This window comes from Nanorana parkeri, unplaced genomic scaffold, assembly GCF_000935625.1.
Source record: "Nanorana parkeri isolate BGI_ZX_2015 unplaced genomic scaffold, ASM93562v1 scaffold260, whole genome shotgun sequence".
Lineage (NCBI taxonomy): Eukaryota > Metazoa > Chordata > Amphibia > Anura > Dicroglossidae > Nanorana > Nanorana parkeri.
In genome coordinates this window covers 564,749-583,098 of record NW_017306528.1, presented here as the reverse complement: position 1 = coordinate 583,098, position 18,350 = coordinate 564,749, and the positions used below count along the sequence as shown (strand labels likewise).

The following is an 18,350-nucleotide window of genomic DNA, read 5'->3' as shown; positions in this document are numbered from 1 at the left end:
TCAGGCAACATGAAGATTGAAGCAGCAGATAAAGCTTGGGTTTTCTGTTCAGAGCTAATAGTAAAGCAAACATCCTTCTAGATACTGCTGCCTTTCAAAAGACAATAGAAAAGCCACATCTGTGTTGTTTGACCATCTCTTTTGGGTTGTTCACACTCTGACAGCATGTCTAAGGGATCATTGCGTCTCCTGGTGCTGATCTGCTCTGCTATTGACTGCACTGCATCCTGAGGGAATATGTATTAGATCCTGAGGGAGTTAGAATGTTGGTAACTTAGAATGTATTAGTCCATTCACTACAGCGAGGTCCATGACAGAAAGTAAAATATTGTCTTTTGACAGTAGAATCAATTGTTTATGGAACCCCCAGCCTTTAGTATTTAGAAAGAAACCTATACAAAATAAACTATACATATAATAAACAGGCATGATAGTTACGCTGCCAGCCTAAAATAAGCTGAAATTGCCACGTGGGACAAATACCTAATTCAGTTAAATCCTACCTATGTGTGGACAAAAAGCCAAATACTCTAAATCTAATTGCATATATGGTTGCATGGTAGCGGTACAACAGCAAACTAAAGGATCATTATCATGTATGGTGATTGTTCTAAGGCCAGTTTGGAGTAGATATTGATCATGCGAAAACTAAAAAATAGTATTTATACCGGCAAAAGTTTTATCTGAAATTAAAGGTCTTTCAGACAGTAAACACCTTGGCACATATTATTACATGCAGACAGCATATAAAAGGCACTGCAGAATGGGTTATGTGGCAGTTTTCAGGAACAGATTCAATATATACCATTCAAGCTTACACAGACCACCATTTTGAGATAAGTGAAAGCTGTTAGTGGTATTACCATGTACACACAAGAGTAATCCACCAACATGAATGGCATGACTAGGCCTAAAACCTGGGAATGGGTGGTTTACCTCCGAAATGTCTCCGATTGCAAATATGTTTGGAACAGACGTGGCTTCCAAAGCATCAACAATTATCTTTCCTGTTTCAGGCTTGATATTCACTCCAACCTTCTCCAAATGCAGATGCTTAGTTTCAGGAGCACGACCTAAAACAAGGAACATAGGTAATAAATGTGAGTCAAACAACAGATTCTTTGCAAAAATGTATTAAATGGATCAGAAAATGCAGAAGAAAATCTGTGCCACTTCTTGAAAAAGATATGTATTTCTTTTATTCACCTCACTACAAACTGCAATATTTCGTACTGAAGTTGCTAGAGTCTTTGGGGCCAATGTCAACACTATGAGAGGAATGTATCAAAACTGGAGCAGCTGTGCATGGCAACTAATCAGCTTCTCTCTTTCATTTTCAAATCTTAACTGAACAAAATGAAGAGAGAAGCTGATTGGTTGCCATGCAAAGCTGCTCCAGTTTACCCTGCTCAGTTTTGATAAATTCCCCTTTATGTGCCTTCATCTTATAACTTAAAATTGTCTATACAACTTTTTATGTCTTTTTGTTCTGCCTATGTTGAACTGTATTGTGCAAAAACTCAAAAGAAATAGATACGTATTTTTGTTAATTAGCTATTATTTTCCAAACTACAAAGTGCTCCAACCCCCAATTAAAAATCATAAGGCCATAATTAACTGATAACTTTCTGGTACTGCCCTTTATCAACTGGAACAAAGTTTATCAAAGTTACTAAAAAGAAGAGTCACAACATGCGACTATGCGTGGACAACATATTATTCAGAGGTTTGCTACTGCATTTATACCAGGCAGCTCAATTTCCATACAGGCCAATAATGTATAAGCTTAATTTGTCTTCTGCTCTGGTTTTCTCTGCTTTCTAAAAAAAAAAAGACTGCTGAATCCACTCAGTACAAACGGGTTCTTCAGAAGTACCTGCACTCCATGCACATTAAGTAAACTGACTGCATGATTTGATTTCAGATTCAGAGGCACTTGCAAACAAAAAAATAAAATAATTAAAGTTGCATACTGCAAGGCTGTCATCCTGATTCTTTCTTCACCCAAGCGAGTCACTGACCTTGAACACATACATACATGTACATATCAGGGGTCCCCACACATAACATTCCCATGCCTGTTCCAGGTCAGTGTCTAAGAAGAAGGATGGTGGCCCCTATTATCCTGAAAAATTCCCTTTGTGGTAATTTGAAAATGTATACACTTTAATATGGATCTTACATGATCATTGGCACATCCCGCTGATGTCAGACCTCCCAAGCAGATGCTGTTTTTGACAGAGCTATACCAATAGATTATTGCTCCCAATTAGCTCTTTCAGTGTATGCTGTACACACAGAAGAGAAAACACGTAGCATAAAAAACATGCCTTTTCTATATGTATGCCTGGATAAAGGAATGCTTGGTGCTCAAATTATTGGTTAATATCCAAGTGCAGCCTTATTTCTATGGCCATGTATAAAGAGAGTTAAAATATCTTGATAAGTTTAATTTTCACAAGTCTGGCATACGCATACATACAAAGACAAAAGACAGAGCCATAGGTACAGTACTTTCTGTATAACAATGGTAAAGAAGGTATGAAAAAAGATTTAAGCCAGCAAACTGTTCTATAAATGAAAAGGCTTGTTATTAAAGAAAAGCACTGGCAATCTGGTAATGTGTAATTAAGGAGGCAAAGTATTTAAACTAGATTAAGTCAATTATAAAAAAGAGGCCTGTTTATTTGCAAACTGCAATGAGATTCAGGGTAGTCTGCCAACAGAGAGGGGAGGATACCCCAGGGATGTGCCCTGAGGATATGAATAGAACAAAACAAGGTAATCTGGTTGGCAAAATGATTAAATAGCTGCATTGTTACTAGTTTCTCTCTTGAGCTTTTTGCCTCCCCAACAGTTTCACAACTATGTGCTTCTTCACCTGAATATCTAACATACTCCGGATATTCTTTCAAAGTGGAGACAAGGAAAAAAGAATATTTACTTGGCAGAAAAATAAGTCCTTTGATGTACGGGCCAGGCAGATTTGGAGCAAACAAGTGGAAAAACATGGCATGTCAAAGCTGACCGAAATACATCAATAACATAAAAAAATATTCCATAATTTCCTACATCTGCTAGGAATGCAGAGACTCTCACACCTTCCTTCTTCCCACTGAACATAACAATGCCACCTCTGCATGCCTTGCTACATACTCCTGCATATACATTTCATCTGCTAAAACCAACACTTCCTCTGGGAGCTCTGACTCAAGTTGTCGGCACTTGGTTATCTGTCTGTCTTTCCTCCTGTCATCCCCAAGGGATGGAGATCTGCTGTTCCCCCTCTGCCCGTTGTTCTCCAGGCTGATGCTATCAAACAGCAAAAATAATAAACCTCCAGGACCTTATCTTGGCTCGGATGTGAAACAACTTCCTACCGTTGTAGCTCTTTGTGTATTGAGAGTTTAGGTCTAGATGTTCTGCAAATGGATAGTTAATGGGGTTTCCCTGCTTCCCTCTTTTCCTGCTTTGTATGAAGCCAAAAGCCAGCTTAGCACGCAAAGGGCAGGGATGAACTCCATTCAGAGCATAACTACCAAGCCCAGTTTGCTTTGACAAAAACAACAGCTGAGGTTATCAAAGCCACAGCACTTTAAGGTTTTCCGATTTACTGTCTCCACCTGTGAGCAGTCTGCTTTAATTGCAAGGAAACCACATGAAAAACACATTCGCCAACATTACTCTGTGAGCGCACTCTGCCTTCAGAAGCCATTCTCATGGACATATCAAAGTGCAATTAAAACATTACACTAATACTGGATTTTAACTGGCAGTCAGCCATTCTAGCTCAAGTTCCTCAACTAGGATTACATTTGGCAATCAGATTTTGTATCAGATTTGTTAGCATTTGGTAAATGAGACCCCAAAGCCGTAAGTCAAGTTGTTAAAGTTTTAAAATGCTCCAACATTTTCACATGCAACCCTAATCCCCCGACTCCTCAGTCTGGCTTTTCTTCCACCTCCTGTAAATCAATTTTTCCCCAAGATCTAGAGGTCCAGTCTCTGTAAATTTGTGGAGCCGACGCCAGAAAACCACTTGGCTCTTTCAGACAAGTTTAATATATAGTTTTCTCATTTCTAAACCCCTTCGGTGCTGTGGGTGTGGAATGGTTTGCTGCTCATTTTCCAGAGAGCACAATCCTGAGAGATAGAAATATGGAACCAATATTAAAACCTAACAATAAGATCAGGATCACTTGAAAAGAAAGAAAATCAACACAGATGCTTTAGATCACGCCATCATTTATAATGTCAGAGCTGCACACTCAAAAACGAATGATTATGTATATCTTCCAGAACTAATGAAAGTGATTTGATTCAGTTAAAAATTGTTCTAATAGATTTGAAAACCAGCCAAACAGCTAAATACACTTTTGAACTACATATATTGTATGTGAACTGTTTTACCCACCATTTGTATTTCTTGCCTTACCATACAACCACAATGTTCAAAACTTCAAACGCAAACAGTGTAAGTACCTAAATCAACCCCTTACAGTCCATGTACAGCAGAGCTCACAGAGGGGGAGGGAGAGGCAGTACAAGAAGCCAATCAGGCAAGAATCATGTTTATAAGAAAGAGCAGATTGACAGAGAGATGAGTACATTAGTGTGCTGCTTCTTTTTACTTTCCAGCCAAAAGGTGGGAGTAGGAAGGAAATGCAACTGTAGTATGGAATGTTCAGGTCCCCTTCCTTGCCAGGCAGGACTGTTTGGCATAGCCGTGTAAATCTCATGACAGGATGGACAGAAATACAAATCCTGTAGGAGGTGAAACAGCTACAATATATTAATTTCATTTGTGCATTAAGCATTTTGATTGCAATTTAGCTATAAAATACATTTTTTTTAAATGTACACATTACTGCTTTTAATAATTTATTTTTATTTACTAGAGGTAATTATATAGCGCCGACAATTTACGCAGCGCTTTTACATAGCGTACAGTCCCTGCCCTCATGGAGCTTACAATATAAGGTCGCTATATCCCATGCATACATAGAGGGCTGATTTAGACAGGAGCCAACTAACCTTTCAGCATGTCTTTGGAATGTGGGAGGAAGCCGAAGTGCCCAGAGGAAACCCACGCAAGCACAGGGAGAGCATGCAAACTCCTTGCAGATAGTGACCTGGTTGGGATTCAAACTAGGATCCCCAGTGCTACAAGGCAGAAGCGCTAACCACTAAGCCACAGTGCTGCCCATCTGCTTGCGCATTTGGCTTTCGAAGATAAATTTATTTTTAAGGGTTAGTTCATACCATAAGCAGTGCGTTCCGGTCAGATTCTGGCCAGAACGCACTGCCTCGCATTGCGGTCGGCTCACTTTTTTGCCAAGCAGGAGGGGGCTTGACGGGCCATTGCAGAGAATGGCACCGTAGCCACGCCCTCCGCCCGCAATGCGATCGCCTGCACAGGATCGCAAGGCACATTGTGCCTGCAGTGTGGTCTGGCGCGGTGCGATCAAAATAGTGCTTGCAGCATTTTGATCGCACCGGACCGCACTGCAGGCACAAAGTGCCTTGCGATCCCGTGCGGACGATCGCATTGAGGCTGTAGGGTGTGGCTACGGTGCCATTCACTTCAATGGCCCGCCACACCCCCTCCTGCCCGGCAAAAAAGTGAGCCGGCCGCAATGAGAGGCAGTGCGTTCCGGCCAGAATCGGACCGGAACGCACTGCTTATGGTGTGAACTAACCCTAAGACTCATCAGCTCTTCCAATTCTGTATATCCAGGTTACCAAGCAACTTTGAAAATACAATATATCTTACATTTGCCCTTTTTATCCCTTTGCAAATTACAGATCCAACTCAGTTTCAAAACGGCATTGGTTTTATTCAGGCTGCCTGCAGTCTGCACTTTAACTGCAAGCCAGTACTGACAACAATAAGAAAGGCATATGTTATACAGTCCTGTCTGATTCAATGTCTATAGCTCCAGGAGCCATAGATGATAGTATGTGCCCTATGCTACACTCATATAATCACTGGAGATCAGATCGAACTCCACTGCAAGTTCACATTTCTTAAGCCTAACCATTTAACATTCTGCAACCCAAAAACCCGTTTGGAGGTCTCTGGCTATCTCACAGAGGAGTTTGACTGCCCATGGGTCAAATGTTTGTGTAGTTGCTCACAATGTTTTCTTTATGTACATGCAAAAATTCTAAATGTTTCTACAATCTATTTGATATATTTGTACAAAGCTCCAGTTTGTTCATGTCAGAAACATTGCAGTCTATAACTCACATAGACATGGTTCAGACATGAACTCATACAATCTTTAGTTAGTTGTATTGCCTGTAATTTTCCATTGCCATATTAGTATCTTGATATTGATTTTGTCTTGATTGCTTAAGATTCTCTTAGGTCAACCAAAATGCCAAGCAAAACTGCAAGTATCAGATGACTGGCATCTAATGTTCATGGGTGCCTTACAGTTACCACACATTTTTCATAAAGGATGCTCTAGTAAGCCACAACTAAACTAAACAAACTGAACATCTACCACTTAAACGTATCAACATATTAGATTTAAACAAAAGCATTTCCAATTTAACATAAATATTATTATCACTTAAGTATCATTACTTATAGCTGACTGAAAACATTTGATGTCATTTAAAAAAAACATTTTGTGAAAAAAAGACAACAATCACAAAAATAGTTGCACAGTACCAGCACGAAAGTAACAGACTGAACAAATGGACAAGATACATCAACAGGGCATCAACATTTGACCTAAACCTCTGTCAGGAAACACTGATCCTCAGCGTCATTATATTTTGCACCATTTTACACCAGATGGCCAAAGTACCAAGAGTACCCTAAGACCCCTTTTCCACTCTCTGATCAGGAGGGAATCTGTGCATGGATCCCCGCCTGATTGGAACAGTACTGATTGGATGTCACAGATTCCTCCTACTGCAATGGAGAAATAAAATGAAATGACAGGACCAATTGTTGGTCTACGGGGAATCGGACAGACATGTGTCAGTGTACATCAAATTATCACTGATCTGGCACGATCAAGTCTGGTAAAATGGAACACTCTTCTGTTTGTTTTTCCATACCTGACCGGGGTCTGGAGTAACCGGATGTAAACTGACAGGCTGACCTGACTGGACTGCCCCTCTGAAAGGGGCCTAAAATGTCCACTGTGAGGGTATTAGCTTGATAGTAGCTCGGCAGCAGGTGTGTGTGTGACTCCCTGGATGAGTAATCCACACAGAAAACAGCCACAGCGGGGAATGACGTTTGGTGAAAAGCACACGTGCAGTTTATTCACTCATTTAACTAGCTCAAAACAACAGCAAAACAAAAGAAACATGAAAATAAATCCTTGTCTCTTTGGCAACTTACTACAGAGTTTTCCCTAACTACCGGCTAGGAGCAACCTTGTGCACACAGGCTGGAACTTGTTCACTTGCCACACAGTATGGTTGTTGTCACCTTGCAAGTATGGTTGTTGTCTTTGCCACACAGGCTGGTTTTCACCACACAGATGTTCAGCACCAAACACGTGTACAGCTCCCCAGTCTGCTCAGGTCCACAGACTGGTTCCAGGGTGGCACAGCTCCTTTAGGAGGCTGGGAGATATTATAGAGGCCCTAACAAGCCAGCTTGCCTCAGTTGGGCTTGCTACCTCCAAGCCTCCAGTCCTCTCAGCACTTCCCCCTAGAAGAAATCTTCAGTATAATGCCTGAACCTGGGACATACCTCTCTTCCATCCTGTCTAGACCCAGACACTTTTATCTGCATGCTGCCACACTACATTTATTTCCAAAATGCTCTCTAAATACATAGAGCCATGTTAAGAGACCCTATATTCAAGAGCTCTAATATCAAATAGCAACCAGCTCTCCTGGTTGCCAGCTCTGGTTCACTCCTACAGCTTTCTCTGCCTTACTACTGCTCCATTACTGTGATTTTAATCGAAAACCAAAATTAATACTGAGGAGGAGGCATTCCAGGGATGGCCACTTTATTTATACTGGAGTGATCCATTTTTCTCGGTTCCTGCAGCGGTTCCTGCAACGTGTCACATACCTAACATTAAGGCAACCAATGGTACCTGCTATGACAGTGGGTTTTCTTTAAATTATTATTCATACAGGTTTGCTTTAAAGATTTTTCAAGATAAGAATTTTGGATTACAATTTTGGCATTTCATCAGTTGAAACAGATGCAGAGACAAGTATCCAAACAGATATAGGTAGGGCTGCAACTAATGATTATTTTCATAATCGATTAATTGACCGATAATTTTTTCGATTAATCGGATAAAAAAATGTAAACAAATACCATCCTTAATTTCATATAAAATATACAAATGCAGCGTTACAAACAAAGTTTACTTCAGAATAAAACTGCATACACAATTTTTTGCAATCGCACTGCACTGGAATGAATGGCATTGCGGTACCGTGCGTTCCAGTCCGGGTGATCACACTGTGGCTGGTAGGCTAGTTTGAGGTGCTATTGAAATGATTGACACTGCAATGCACCTTCCGCAGCAGAATTTGTCAGGCCGAAACCGAAAATGACTTTTTCCCCACCTTTTATAATAATTGTTTTTTAATAATTGTATTGTAAGCACATGGCGCTTGAAAAGCTTCAGCCAGGGAGTGACAGCTGCCAGTGGAAAGCTTCCACAGACAGCAGCTGAATATAAATACAGCAAGTAGTGGGCTGGCACAATAGCCAGCATGCTATTGGCCATTTCAAATTGCAATAGCCAATAGCAGGCTGGCTATTGCCCCTGCCCACTGCTTGCTGTGCCCTCCTCCCAGTGTGGAGGAGAGAGCTTGGGGATCCAACTAACTAATCGATTAAGGGCTTGTTCACACCAATTGCGTTCCGTTCCAGAGCAGGAGCTGCTGGAACGCACCGCAATCGCTCACAAAACTTCCCCCTTCGTTCTGGGGTGGGAGGGGGCATGGCGGTGCATTGAAGTCAATGGCACCACAGCAACGCCCCCCGCAATGCGATCGGACGTGGGGCAAAACATTGCCCGCACATTCGGTTCCACTGCAAACGTAAAAAATGGAGCATGCAGCATTTTTTGCGTTTGCAGTGGGACGGAACGCAGGCAACCTTATCGCACTGCGGGCAGGAAGGGGGGGGCGTGGCTGTGGTGCCATTGACTTCAATGCACCACCATGCCCCCTCCTGCCCTAGAACGAAGGGGGAAGTTTTGTGAGCGATTGCAGTGCATTCTAGCTCTGGAAAGCACCGCAATTGGTGTGAAAATGTCCCTAAGAGAATAGTTGACAACTATTCTCATTATTGATTATTACCGATTAGCTGGTTGCAGCACTAGATATAGGATTACATCCTGCCAGTTGAACAAGATATAATAATGACTACAACAAAAGACACAGAATTCAAGAGTACATAACTACAGCAGATTTAAATTTGAAAAAATAGAAAGAAGGAGGCAGAAGAAGAAAAAATTGTGATTAATAAGCGCAAGGAAAGGGCAGGTTAGAAGGATGGTGCCCTCAGTGCAGTAATTATATCCCCAAATCCCTAATGACAAAGAACACCAGAGTCTGAAAGAAGAAAGTCAGAGCTTACAGGTGGCTGAAGACTCTCACCACCTTCATGTGACACTGCATGGCCAATCACCAGCGCTACTGCATAGGAAGGAGGGAGTGAGTCACATGATTCCAATATCAAAAGTGCTGGGTATTTGTTTTTCCTCTCAGCATCAAACGGGAGGGTCAAAGAAAAAACATAAGAACATATAAGGCTTTCATTTGATATGTGGTATTAATAAAAACTCTATAAGAAAAATAGGATGTTTCCACAATGGGGTGTGCAGGTACCCAGAGGGAGAAAAGAAAAAGGGGCTTTTGAGAAACAATTCCAGGACCTCAAAAATTAAATCTTAGAAATACATTTATTGCAAAAATCGTTTTTTATACATTTAAAAATAAACGAAAAAAACCACAGTAGGTAAAAAACATATGTGGGTACATTCACCAGCTGGTGAAATTACCGTACAGTTCTGAGGTGTATGGTACTTATTTTTCTCTCTGTTTTTCAAAGTTGTATACATGCTCCTGTATATTCCGTGTATCCCGACATGTTTCGCCCAGGGGCTTCTTCAGGGGAAAAAAGGGGAATAGAGGAAGATATATATCCTAAAGTAGGAATAGAGAAAACCACATGTAGTAAGACTGGAGAGCTGCACCCAATCTCATAGTGAGGTCATCATTTATATTCATCATTATTATTCATCAATCTCAGTCATATTAGATATTATAAGGTGTAGAGTAATATAAATTGCTTACGTGTAGATGTCCTCGCGATTGATTAATCGCAAACACGAGGGTGTGATGAGAGAAAAGCAGCTATTTCAGAATCAGATGGAGCTTGACTTAGTCAGATATAGGTCGCCACATACAGACAGGCAAGCTATTTGCCTGAAACTACACAGCTCTCAAAAAATTTTTTTATTAAAATGATGAATTATATGTGTAAATCTATTATATGATATTGTCAATAATATGTTTTTTTCTAATAGAACCTATCAAATAATGATTTTACTGTTGTACACTCATGTATAAAACTCTCTGAATACAGTTATTCTGCTCATATGTATCTTTGTATATAATGTATTTAAACCTAAATAAGCCAACCCAATATCCCTTTTTTCCCCTGAAGAAGCCCCTGGGCGAAACATGTCGGGATACACGGAATATACAGGAGCATGTATACAACTTTGAAAAACAGAGAGAAAAATAAGTACCATACACCTCAGAACTGTACGGTAATTTCACCAGCTGGTGAATGTACCCACATATGTTTTTTACCTACTGTGGTGTTTTTTTTCGTTTATTTTTAAATGTATAAAAAACGATTTTTGCAATAAATGTATTTCTAAGATTTTATTTTTGAGGTCCTGGAATTGTTTCTCAAAAGCCCCTTTTTCTTTTCTCCCTCTGGGTACCTGCACACCCCATTGTGAAAACATCCTATTTTTCTTATACCATAACCCGGGGTGCGAAACTTCCAGCACCTCTACACCTCACTTGCGATACATGTCTACTAATGTTATCCTCTGATTAATAAAAACTCTGTTCCATTTTTTTATTTTAGGCTGACAAATTAACAAATTTGTTTTTACATTTTGTAATTGGCTATTCATTATTTAATACTTTAAAATAAACACATCCAAATGATAGCTCGATACTATGCAAGTAACAGAATGTTCAAGAAAAAGCTCCTATAAAATAATTTATTTGAAGCCTGCTTTAAATTTTAGAGATGCTAGCATTGAATAAATATGTGTGAAATGAAAATGTTTGTCTATTAAATGACACAGTGAAAGCACATGCAGTGAAAACAGGTAGAAAAGATTAGAAAAGTAGACACAAGTTGCAGCAGTATAAAGCTGGAGAAAAAGTGGATGGTGGGGGAGGCTGGACTTATTGCTAAAATAGACTAATCTCAGGATGGAAGAAAGGCGTTATGGTGGCTTTGTAGAAAGTAAGTTGAAATATGGAGGTGCGTATTGGAGCCACTCACTTGAAAAAATGTATAATCTTTATCAGTAAGTTAACTTAGCAATTCATTTGGCATGCAACTCCTGAAAAATCCAGTGAAGGGGACTTATGTTATTGGACCACAGTTACTAGAAGGCTAAAGGTGATTAGAATTCCATTATGGAAAACTCTTCCACTTCTCTATGCAAATGGGCCTTCCAGGTTTCTCTCAGTCAGCATATATACATCTCATACATGCAGAAATACCTAAAATTTCCTTTCTGCATGATCACCATGTATAGAACAGAACATCCTTTAAAAAATGGGATAAAGTGGGGGGTAATCTGGTCCAATTTGTGATACCGGTATACACTGAGTGGCCAGATTATTATGACCACCTGATGTTTGTAGGCAAATTAGCTATAATTAGCTATAATTTGCGCTGAAGTTGCTAGAGGGCCAGACCATTATAAAAAGGGAAGCAGTTTGTTTACCACGAGAGTAGAAGTGATTTTTTTCTGACGATATGGGTAAACAACGCGATTTAACAGCCTTTGAACGTGGGATGGTTGTTGGAGCTCAGAGCCATGGAGCGAGTATCAGCAAAACAGCAGAATTCGTTAAATGTTCAAGAGCAGCTGTTGTTAAAGTGTTTAAAGACTGGACTGTCAGCCAAAAATCTGGGTCTGAACGTGCGAATTGTGGCCGCCAGCGACTAGTCAATGTAAGGGCAGAACGGAGAGTGGCAAGACTGGTACAAGACAACAGAAGGGCAACAGTGCAGTGTCAGATTCCTCGCATCACCTTTCAACATCTCGTGGAGTCACGAGGCGGCCCAACAAAGTCATCTCGTGGAGTCATCTCCTGGCCCAACGAAGTACTGATGGGGTGGTCATAATTATCTGGCCACTCAGTGTATACTGGTATATACTTTTGCAGATTAATTCTTATTTATCTCATTTACTGGATAACTAAACTGCATACTGTGTTATAACAAAATACATTTTACATTGCCTATACTTGAGGGGGAAAAAAAAGTCCTGTAAGACTGCAGAATATCAAAGTGGGGATCAGCATGCAGTTAGCAGAGTATGGTATATTTGGTTTCAAACATGTATAAAAAGTTATAAGTGAGGGATCAGCTAAGCCTTTAAGTGTGATGTTACAGTATATCTCAACTATGAACATAAAATATTTATTTTAATAGCTTGTTGCATTTTAGAAACTAAGTAAATGCTAACGTTAAACTAGTTATAATCAGTTCATTCATGACTGTATTAAATATGTGAGCTCTTTTACTTTACACTCAATTACCCAAATGTTTCAAAGACAAGTCAGCAACAGCAATGCACGCTGCTTCAGCACAGAAGCACCTCATGCTATGAACAAAACTGTTTGAGTCTCTGTATTTATTAGACTGCTTGTACACTTGCAGAACTTTGAACTAGAAGCACTAGATTTAAGGGTAGCTTAAACACTGTGGCATAATAATTCAAAGATGATCCAAAAGACTATCAAACAAACCCAAACATCCTCAGACTGAAAAAATAAAATCATGCTTTATTAACAATTACCAATGAAGAACCAATAAGACCACGGAGTATAGGGGGACCCAATTTTCCCAACACATACAATAAAAAATTTTGTCAATATATGGTACACAGTCATGTGAAAAAGTAAGTACACTCAATGGACATTGTTTACTTTAACATATTTGTACAGGCAAACATTAGCCAACACACAAAACTGACATGGTGTATTCATTATTAATATTTAAACCAGTTATGCTCAATTAGGATTTCATGGAGGTTGCTAGGGGTTCCTTGGGCATTCCTTTCACTGACCACCAATGAAATGGTACATTCTTCCCTCCGACGACCAATGTAGGGGCATTCTCCCTCTTACTGAACACAGATATAAGCGGCACTTCTTTCACTGACCATTAATGTAAAGATGCCTTTCTTCCACCAATGTAAGGGGACACCTTTCCCACTGACCTCCAAACTAAAGGGTCACTTTACTGAATAGCAATGTAAGGTAAATATGTACATAAACACAAAGGGGTGGGACCTGTGCCTATTGATAAACTCCAAGATCCAGGATTCAGAATCTAACCAAACCATCAAAAAGTCTGGACAGTCCTGCTGACCAAGGTCTGTGCAAACTCTATTAGTAGGAGATTGCCTACGTATCCCACTATGGGAATACCCTGTGAACATAACAAAGCCAGCACAAAGTTAGAACACTTGGAGTGCAGAAGACAGAAGGATCAAAAAGAAGGGCAACAAACTGGTAGAGTTGTGTGCCCACAGCAAAGTGCAGGTAACACTCATTGAATTGTATTGTATTGCGATTGTAATGTCTTCCTATATATTGTAAAGCGCTGCACAAACTGTTGGCGCTAGATAAATACTATGTAATAATAATAATGTACTTAAAAGATGGTAACATGCAAGTACGCATTCTTGAAAGCCAGATCGGCTCCCTGATGGAGTGAGGCTAATGACTGACCTGTTGGATTCCATGCAAAGTTTTTGCACTCAAATGAAAGCATTGAGCACCTTGAGATCTAAAATAGGGGGAAGCCCCCTTTGTCTTTGGGAATAGTGAAAAGATTTGAGTAAAAACCTTGAAACCTTTTCTCTTGAGGAACAATGGCAATGACTCCTTGACGTAGGAGGTCTGCCAGGACAGCATATAGATCTGTTAATCTTCAAAGGGAAGTTTGCAGATTGGACAACAGGAGGCAGGGTTGAGGCAAATATTGAAACACTAGCCTGTAGCCCCTGGAAACAACATATTTTACCCATGCAATGGAAATGATGTTGTCCAGGTGTCTGCAAAGGGTAACCAATCTTCCCCACTTTGGAAAGAGGGGCCATTGTGAGCAGGGACGTTCCATAACTGCATGATCATTAAGGATGATAGACATTCAATTAGACCAAAATTTCCCAGGGTCCGGCAAACTGCAATGACAGCAATAGCAGGTTGCAGGGCAAGGCCTGGTAAGGTAAACAAGGACTTGGAAATTGTTTTCAGATACTTGTCAATTTGATCTTTAAACACCAGAATGTCCTCAATCTGAACAGTCAGGGTTTTATTTCGGCAAGAAATGGCTGGGTCAACAAGAGGAATGGCCCACTTCTTAGTAAACTCCGCTATATGAGATATTGCTAAGCAAAGCATTTCAGAGGAACAAATAATTTGTCAGTAGTAGTCCAATTTCCTTACAAAATAGGTTTATGTAACAAATGTACTGGAAATATTGGGAACTGTAAGGGAGCCCAGGCAGCTAAAAGGGGTTGTTTCAGACACAGGTAGATCCAGTTTTAAACATGTAAGCACTGCGCTAATAAGAACCAAAACAGTATCTTTAAGCCTAGGAGTTATGTCAGTAGACTGTTGCTCCTAATGCAGAAACTTATCCAAAAAATAATAGCAAGACTCCTCATCATGTGAAGCTGACTGCACAATAGTGGCCGTAGCTGCAGGTATAACACAGGCAGACTCTGGAGAATCTACTAGAAGGTTATGAACTGGAGAGACTTGCGGAACCGCTCACCTTGTGCTTAAGATCCAACATACTGTGCAGCCAATTGCGGAGGCAAGAGAAGTAATAGGGAGACGGAATTATTCAATATGAGGCAGCAGAAAGCACAAACCGAGGTAAACCATGCAAGGAGAACAGTGGTGGGAACCTACCTCGCACTAGAAGGTGAAAGGAGACCATGCAAGTGCACCCAGAACAACTGTGAATGAAGCAACACTTAATTTTCTATTGTGTTAACCCATTCAAGGAGTAATGGGAGAAAAACATTATAACGTGCCATGCTTACATGGGGACAAGCCCCAGATTTACCAATTGCTGGGAAACATTCTACAGCTGACCACAGTAAATGGGTGCTGGAAAGTGCCACATGCAGAACCCAGTGAAAATGCCAAATTTCAGGCAATCTTCGCTCCTCCCGTGGGCATACTCCATAGGGAGTCTTCATGATCAAATCAGAGGCTGTGTCGCAGCCCTGGACCTGTAAAGCGCTCTGCAGCTAACAAATAAGTGCATTAGGTGTCTGGGGAGCGCCATTGCCCAGATGTCACATTACAAGCTAGTCTCGCAATCCTCAGTCTGGCAGGATACAGGTACAGCCTTCAAGGTGGTGGCGAGGATTAGCCGACTCCTTTTGTTTGTTTCCAATTCCACCTACAGGCAGAAGTATAACCCAATGTTCTTGATTACACTGATCAACTGTCCCTTGATGAACGGTTAAGAAAATTAGGTTACAAGACTATTCAACCCTCCCCCCAACCTTCCACATTTATATGAAGGGAGGGCACAGGAAGGACCTCCCCAAGGTTCAGCTGCCCCTATACTGTCCAGTCCGCAGGCTGGGGGAGGGAAAATGGCAAAGGAGAAGATGTTTCAGCAGTCATTTTGTCCCTAAAGTTATTGAGAAAGATGTTATATTTTTAAGAGATATAGTTGCGACACCCAGCAAAAAAATGTTTAAGACATGTCCTTCACATAAAAGCAGCTTTAGACCTCATTCACAATGCGCTAACTCGTGGCGTACAGGTCCGTGCAGCGTGCACGCCCATATCGGGCCGTTCCCGGGAAGGACAGGTGCCGCGTGTAGCAGCCTGTTCTTCCAAATGGGATGACGTGGCCGTACTTTGTCATACGCACACCTAAACATTCATGCGGGTCCGGGTGTTCATACTTAGATGCAGACAGAATGGATACTGTCTGCGTCCCGAGAGCGGGAGTTAGGGCAGTGTGAATGAGGCCAAATAGTATGATGGACATTGGCCTAAATAAGTACTTTTAAAACTATTCCTTTTCAGAAAACTGATATTTATCTAAAAAGGTATGTATGGGATTTGTGCAGATATTTTAGTACATTCACTGCCGGTTACTTAGTGTCAATTTTAGCAGTTTGACAACAATGAGGTACTGCTTTTCAAATGTTGACAGGTTCATAAATGATGATGAATAGACATGCAAACAAAAGACATGTACTAAACATAGGAGGCCTAACAAGTATAATAGACAGGGGAGAAGGGAAACACTATAGAGCAGCATTTTTCAACCACGGTGCCGTAGCACCCTAGGTTGCTTTCTGGCTTCCTCAGGGGTGCCTTGAAATTTTCACGTAACATCATGAATTTTATGGAAACAAATGACGCTAATCCAGGGAGGGTGGGATCCATTAAGAAAAAAAATTTAAGTTTGCCTCCATCAAAGACTTCTCCGCCTCCAATCCTCCGCTATGCTGCCGCAGCTGTGGCTCCTCTTATGATGGTAGGACTCTGGTGCGAAGGGGGATTCTGATTTGAGTTGGGCTCCTGATGTGAAGGGGAAACTGTGATGTAAATGGGGGGGGGCTTGCATATGAAAGGGTTGCTCTGATGTAAGGGGGTCTTCTGATGTGAAAAGGACACTCCTGATGTGAAGGGAGGTCTCTGATGTGAGGTGGGGCACCTAATACAAAGGGGACACTGATGTGAAAGAGGGACTCTGATGTGAAGGGGGGTCTTGATTTAAAGAGGGGACTCTGATGTGAAGGAGGGAACCCCCATTTTTTCTGTTTTTGTGTGGGGTCCCCGTTTAAACTCCATACCAACCTCCTATCTTGAATAAGGGACTGGTATAGATTTGGTTTTCAACAACAGCTAAGTTTGATGGGGCTGCTTACATGACATCAGCAGTGACCAGAAGAAGCCTCAGGGCATTTGGATGTCTAAACAAGAAAAGACTTTTACAGCTAAAAAACATGCAGAAAAAACATTAAATGCACATTAACCTGTTCGGAAGATTTTTGTTGAAATGAGCAGCAGGGTCTCTAAGAATTATGAAATCATTTCTAGAAATGCACAGCAAACACCACTACCTATATTAAACACAGTATTGAGGAAAATGTATCATCTTGGAGTTGACAGAAGTACTTGAAAACAAATTGGCTTTCCATCTCCTTTTTCTTTTTTTTTTTAAATTCACAGTATCTATCTAGAGTGCACATCATGAACAAATAGTTTATTTTACTTTCAGCCTTTATCCTACGAAACAGAAAGAAAATAAAACCTTCTGACTTCAATAAAAATAAATGTGAAATATATATACACAATGGGCGACAAAATACTTAAAGAGATGATAGCTTTCTTATTAACTCAGTGATCAGGAAGTATTACAATTTTAAACTAGGACCAAGGGTTAAGAGGGCTCACCGTATGGACGTGGAGCAGTTATCCCCGTGGGAGCAGAGAGAGATTCCACAACATGTGGGACTTATCAAAGCATGGCTAAGAACAAGGCTCTGTTTTCCTGTTTAATTGATCTGGTGATAACATTTACGGAGAAAATGCAACAATTAAACCTGTAGTACAGTGTGGAAGTACGGATGAACAGATGTGACAATTCTGAACATTTTCTGGAGTAAATTGACTGACATATGGTAACCTACACTACGGTTTTGTATGGTAGACTATATCAACCTTACCGTTTTAAGCAAAGAGTTTAGCCTTGTCACCAGTCACAAGTGACTGCTACAGACAACTGTTATACTGTTATTTTCTCATGAATCTCAACGTTTTTTTACAGGCAAAATCAGGACACTGAGCCATGATGCAACAAAATATATATATATATGCTTCATCAAAATGGATCAAATGTCATGGGCTCAAAACTTGATGATTTTAAGGTTATTAGTCCTGAACTGTCAAGAGCCAATAGAGATCAGACAGGTTTGAATAAGGGAAGGCCTGACTGATGTCTTGTGCTTACTTCCATAAACGAATAAAATGAATACCATGCCTACTTGATCTTCTGCTCACTCGAGGATCAGAAAATCTTGTCCCCCCCC

At 40.6% G+C, this 18,350-nt stretch overlaps 1 protein-coding gene across 1 annotated transcript in view; it reads right to left on the bottom strand.

Annotated features, from left to right (window-relative positions):
• Positions 1 to 18,350, bottom strand: part of TXNRD2 (thioredoxin reductase 2) — a 78,181-nt gene that overhangs the window by 14,214 nt on the left and 45,617 nt on the right. Inside the window, exon 12 of the mRNA XM_018556980.1 lies at positions 937 to 1,073. Within this exon, the coding sequence (XP_018412482.1) occupies positions 937 to 1,073 (137 nt within the window). The remainder of the gene's footprint in view (positions 1 to 936; positions 1,074 to 18,350) is intronic.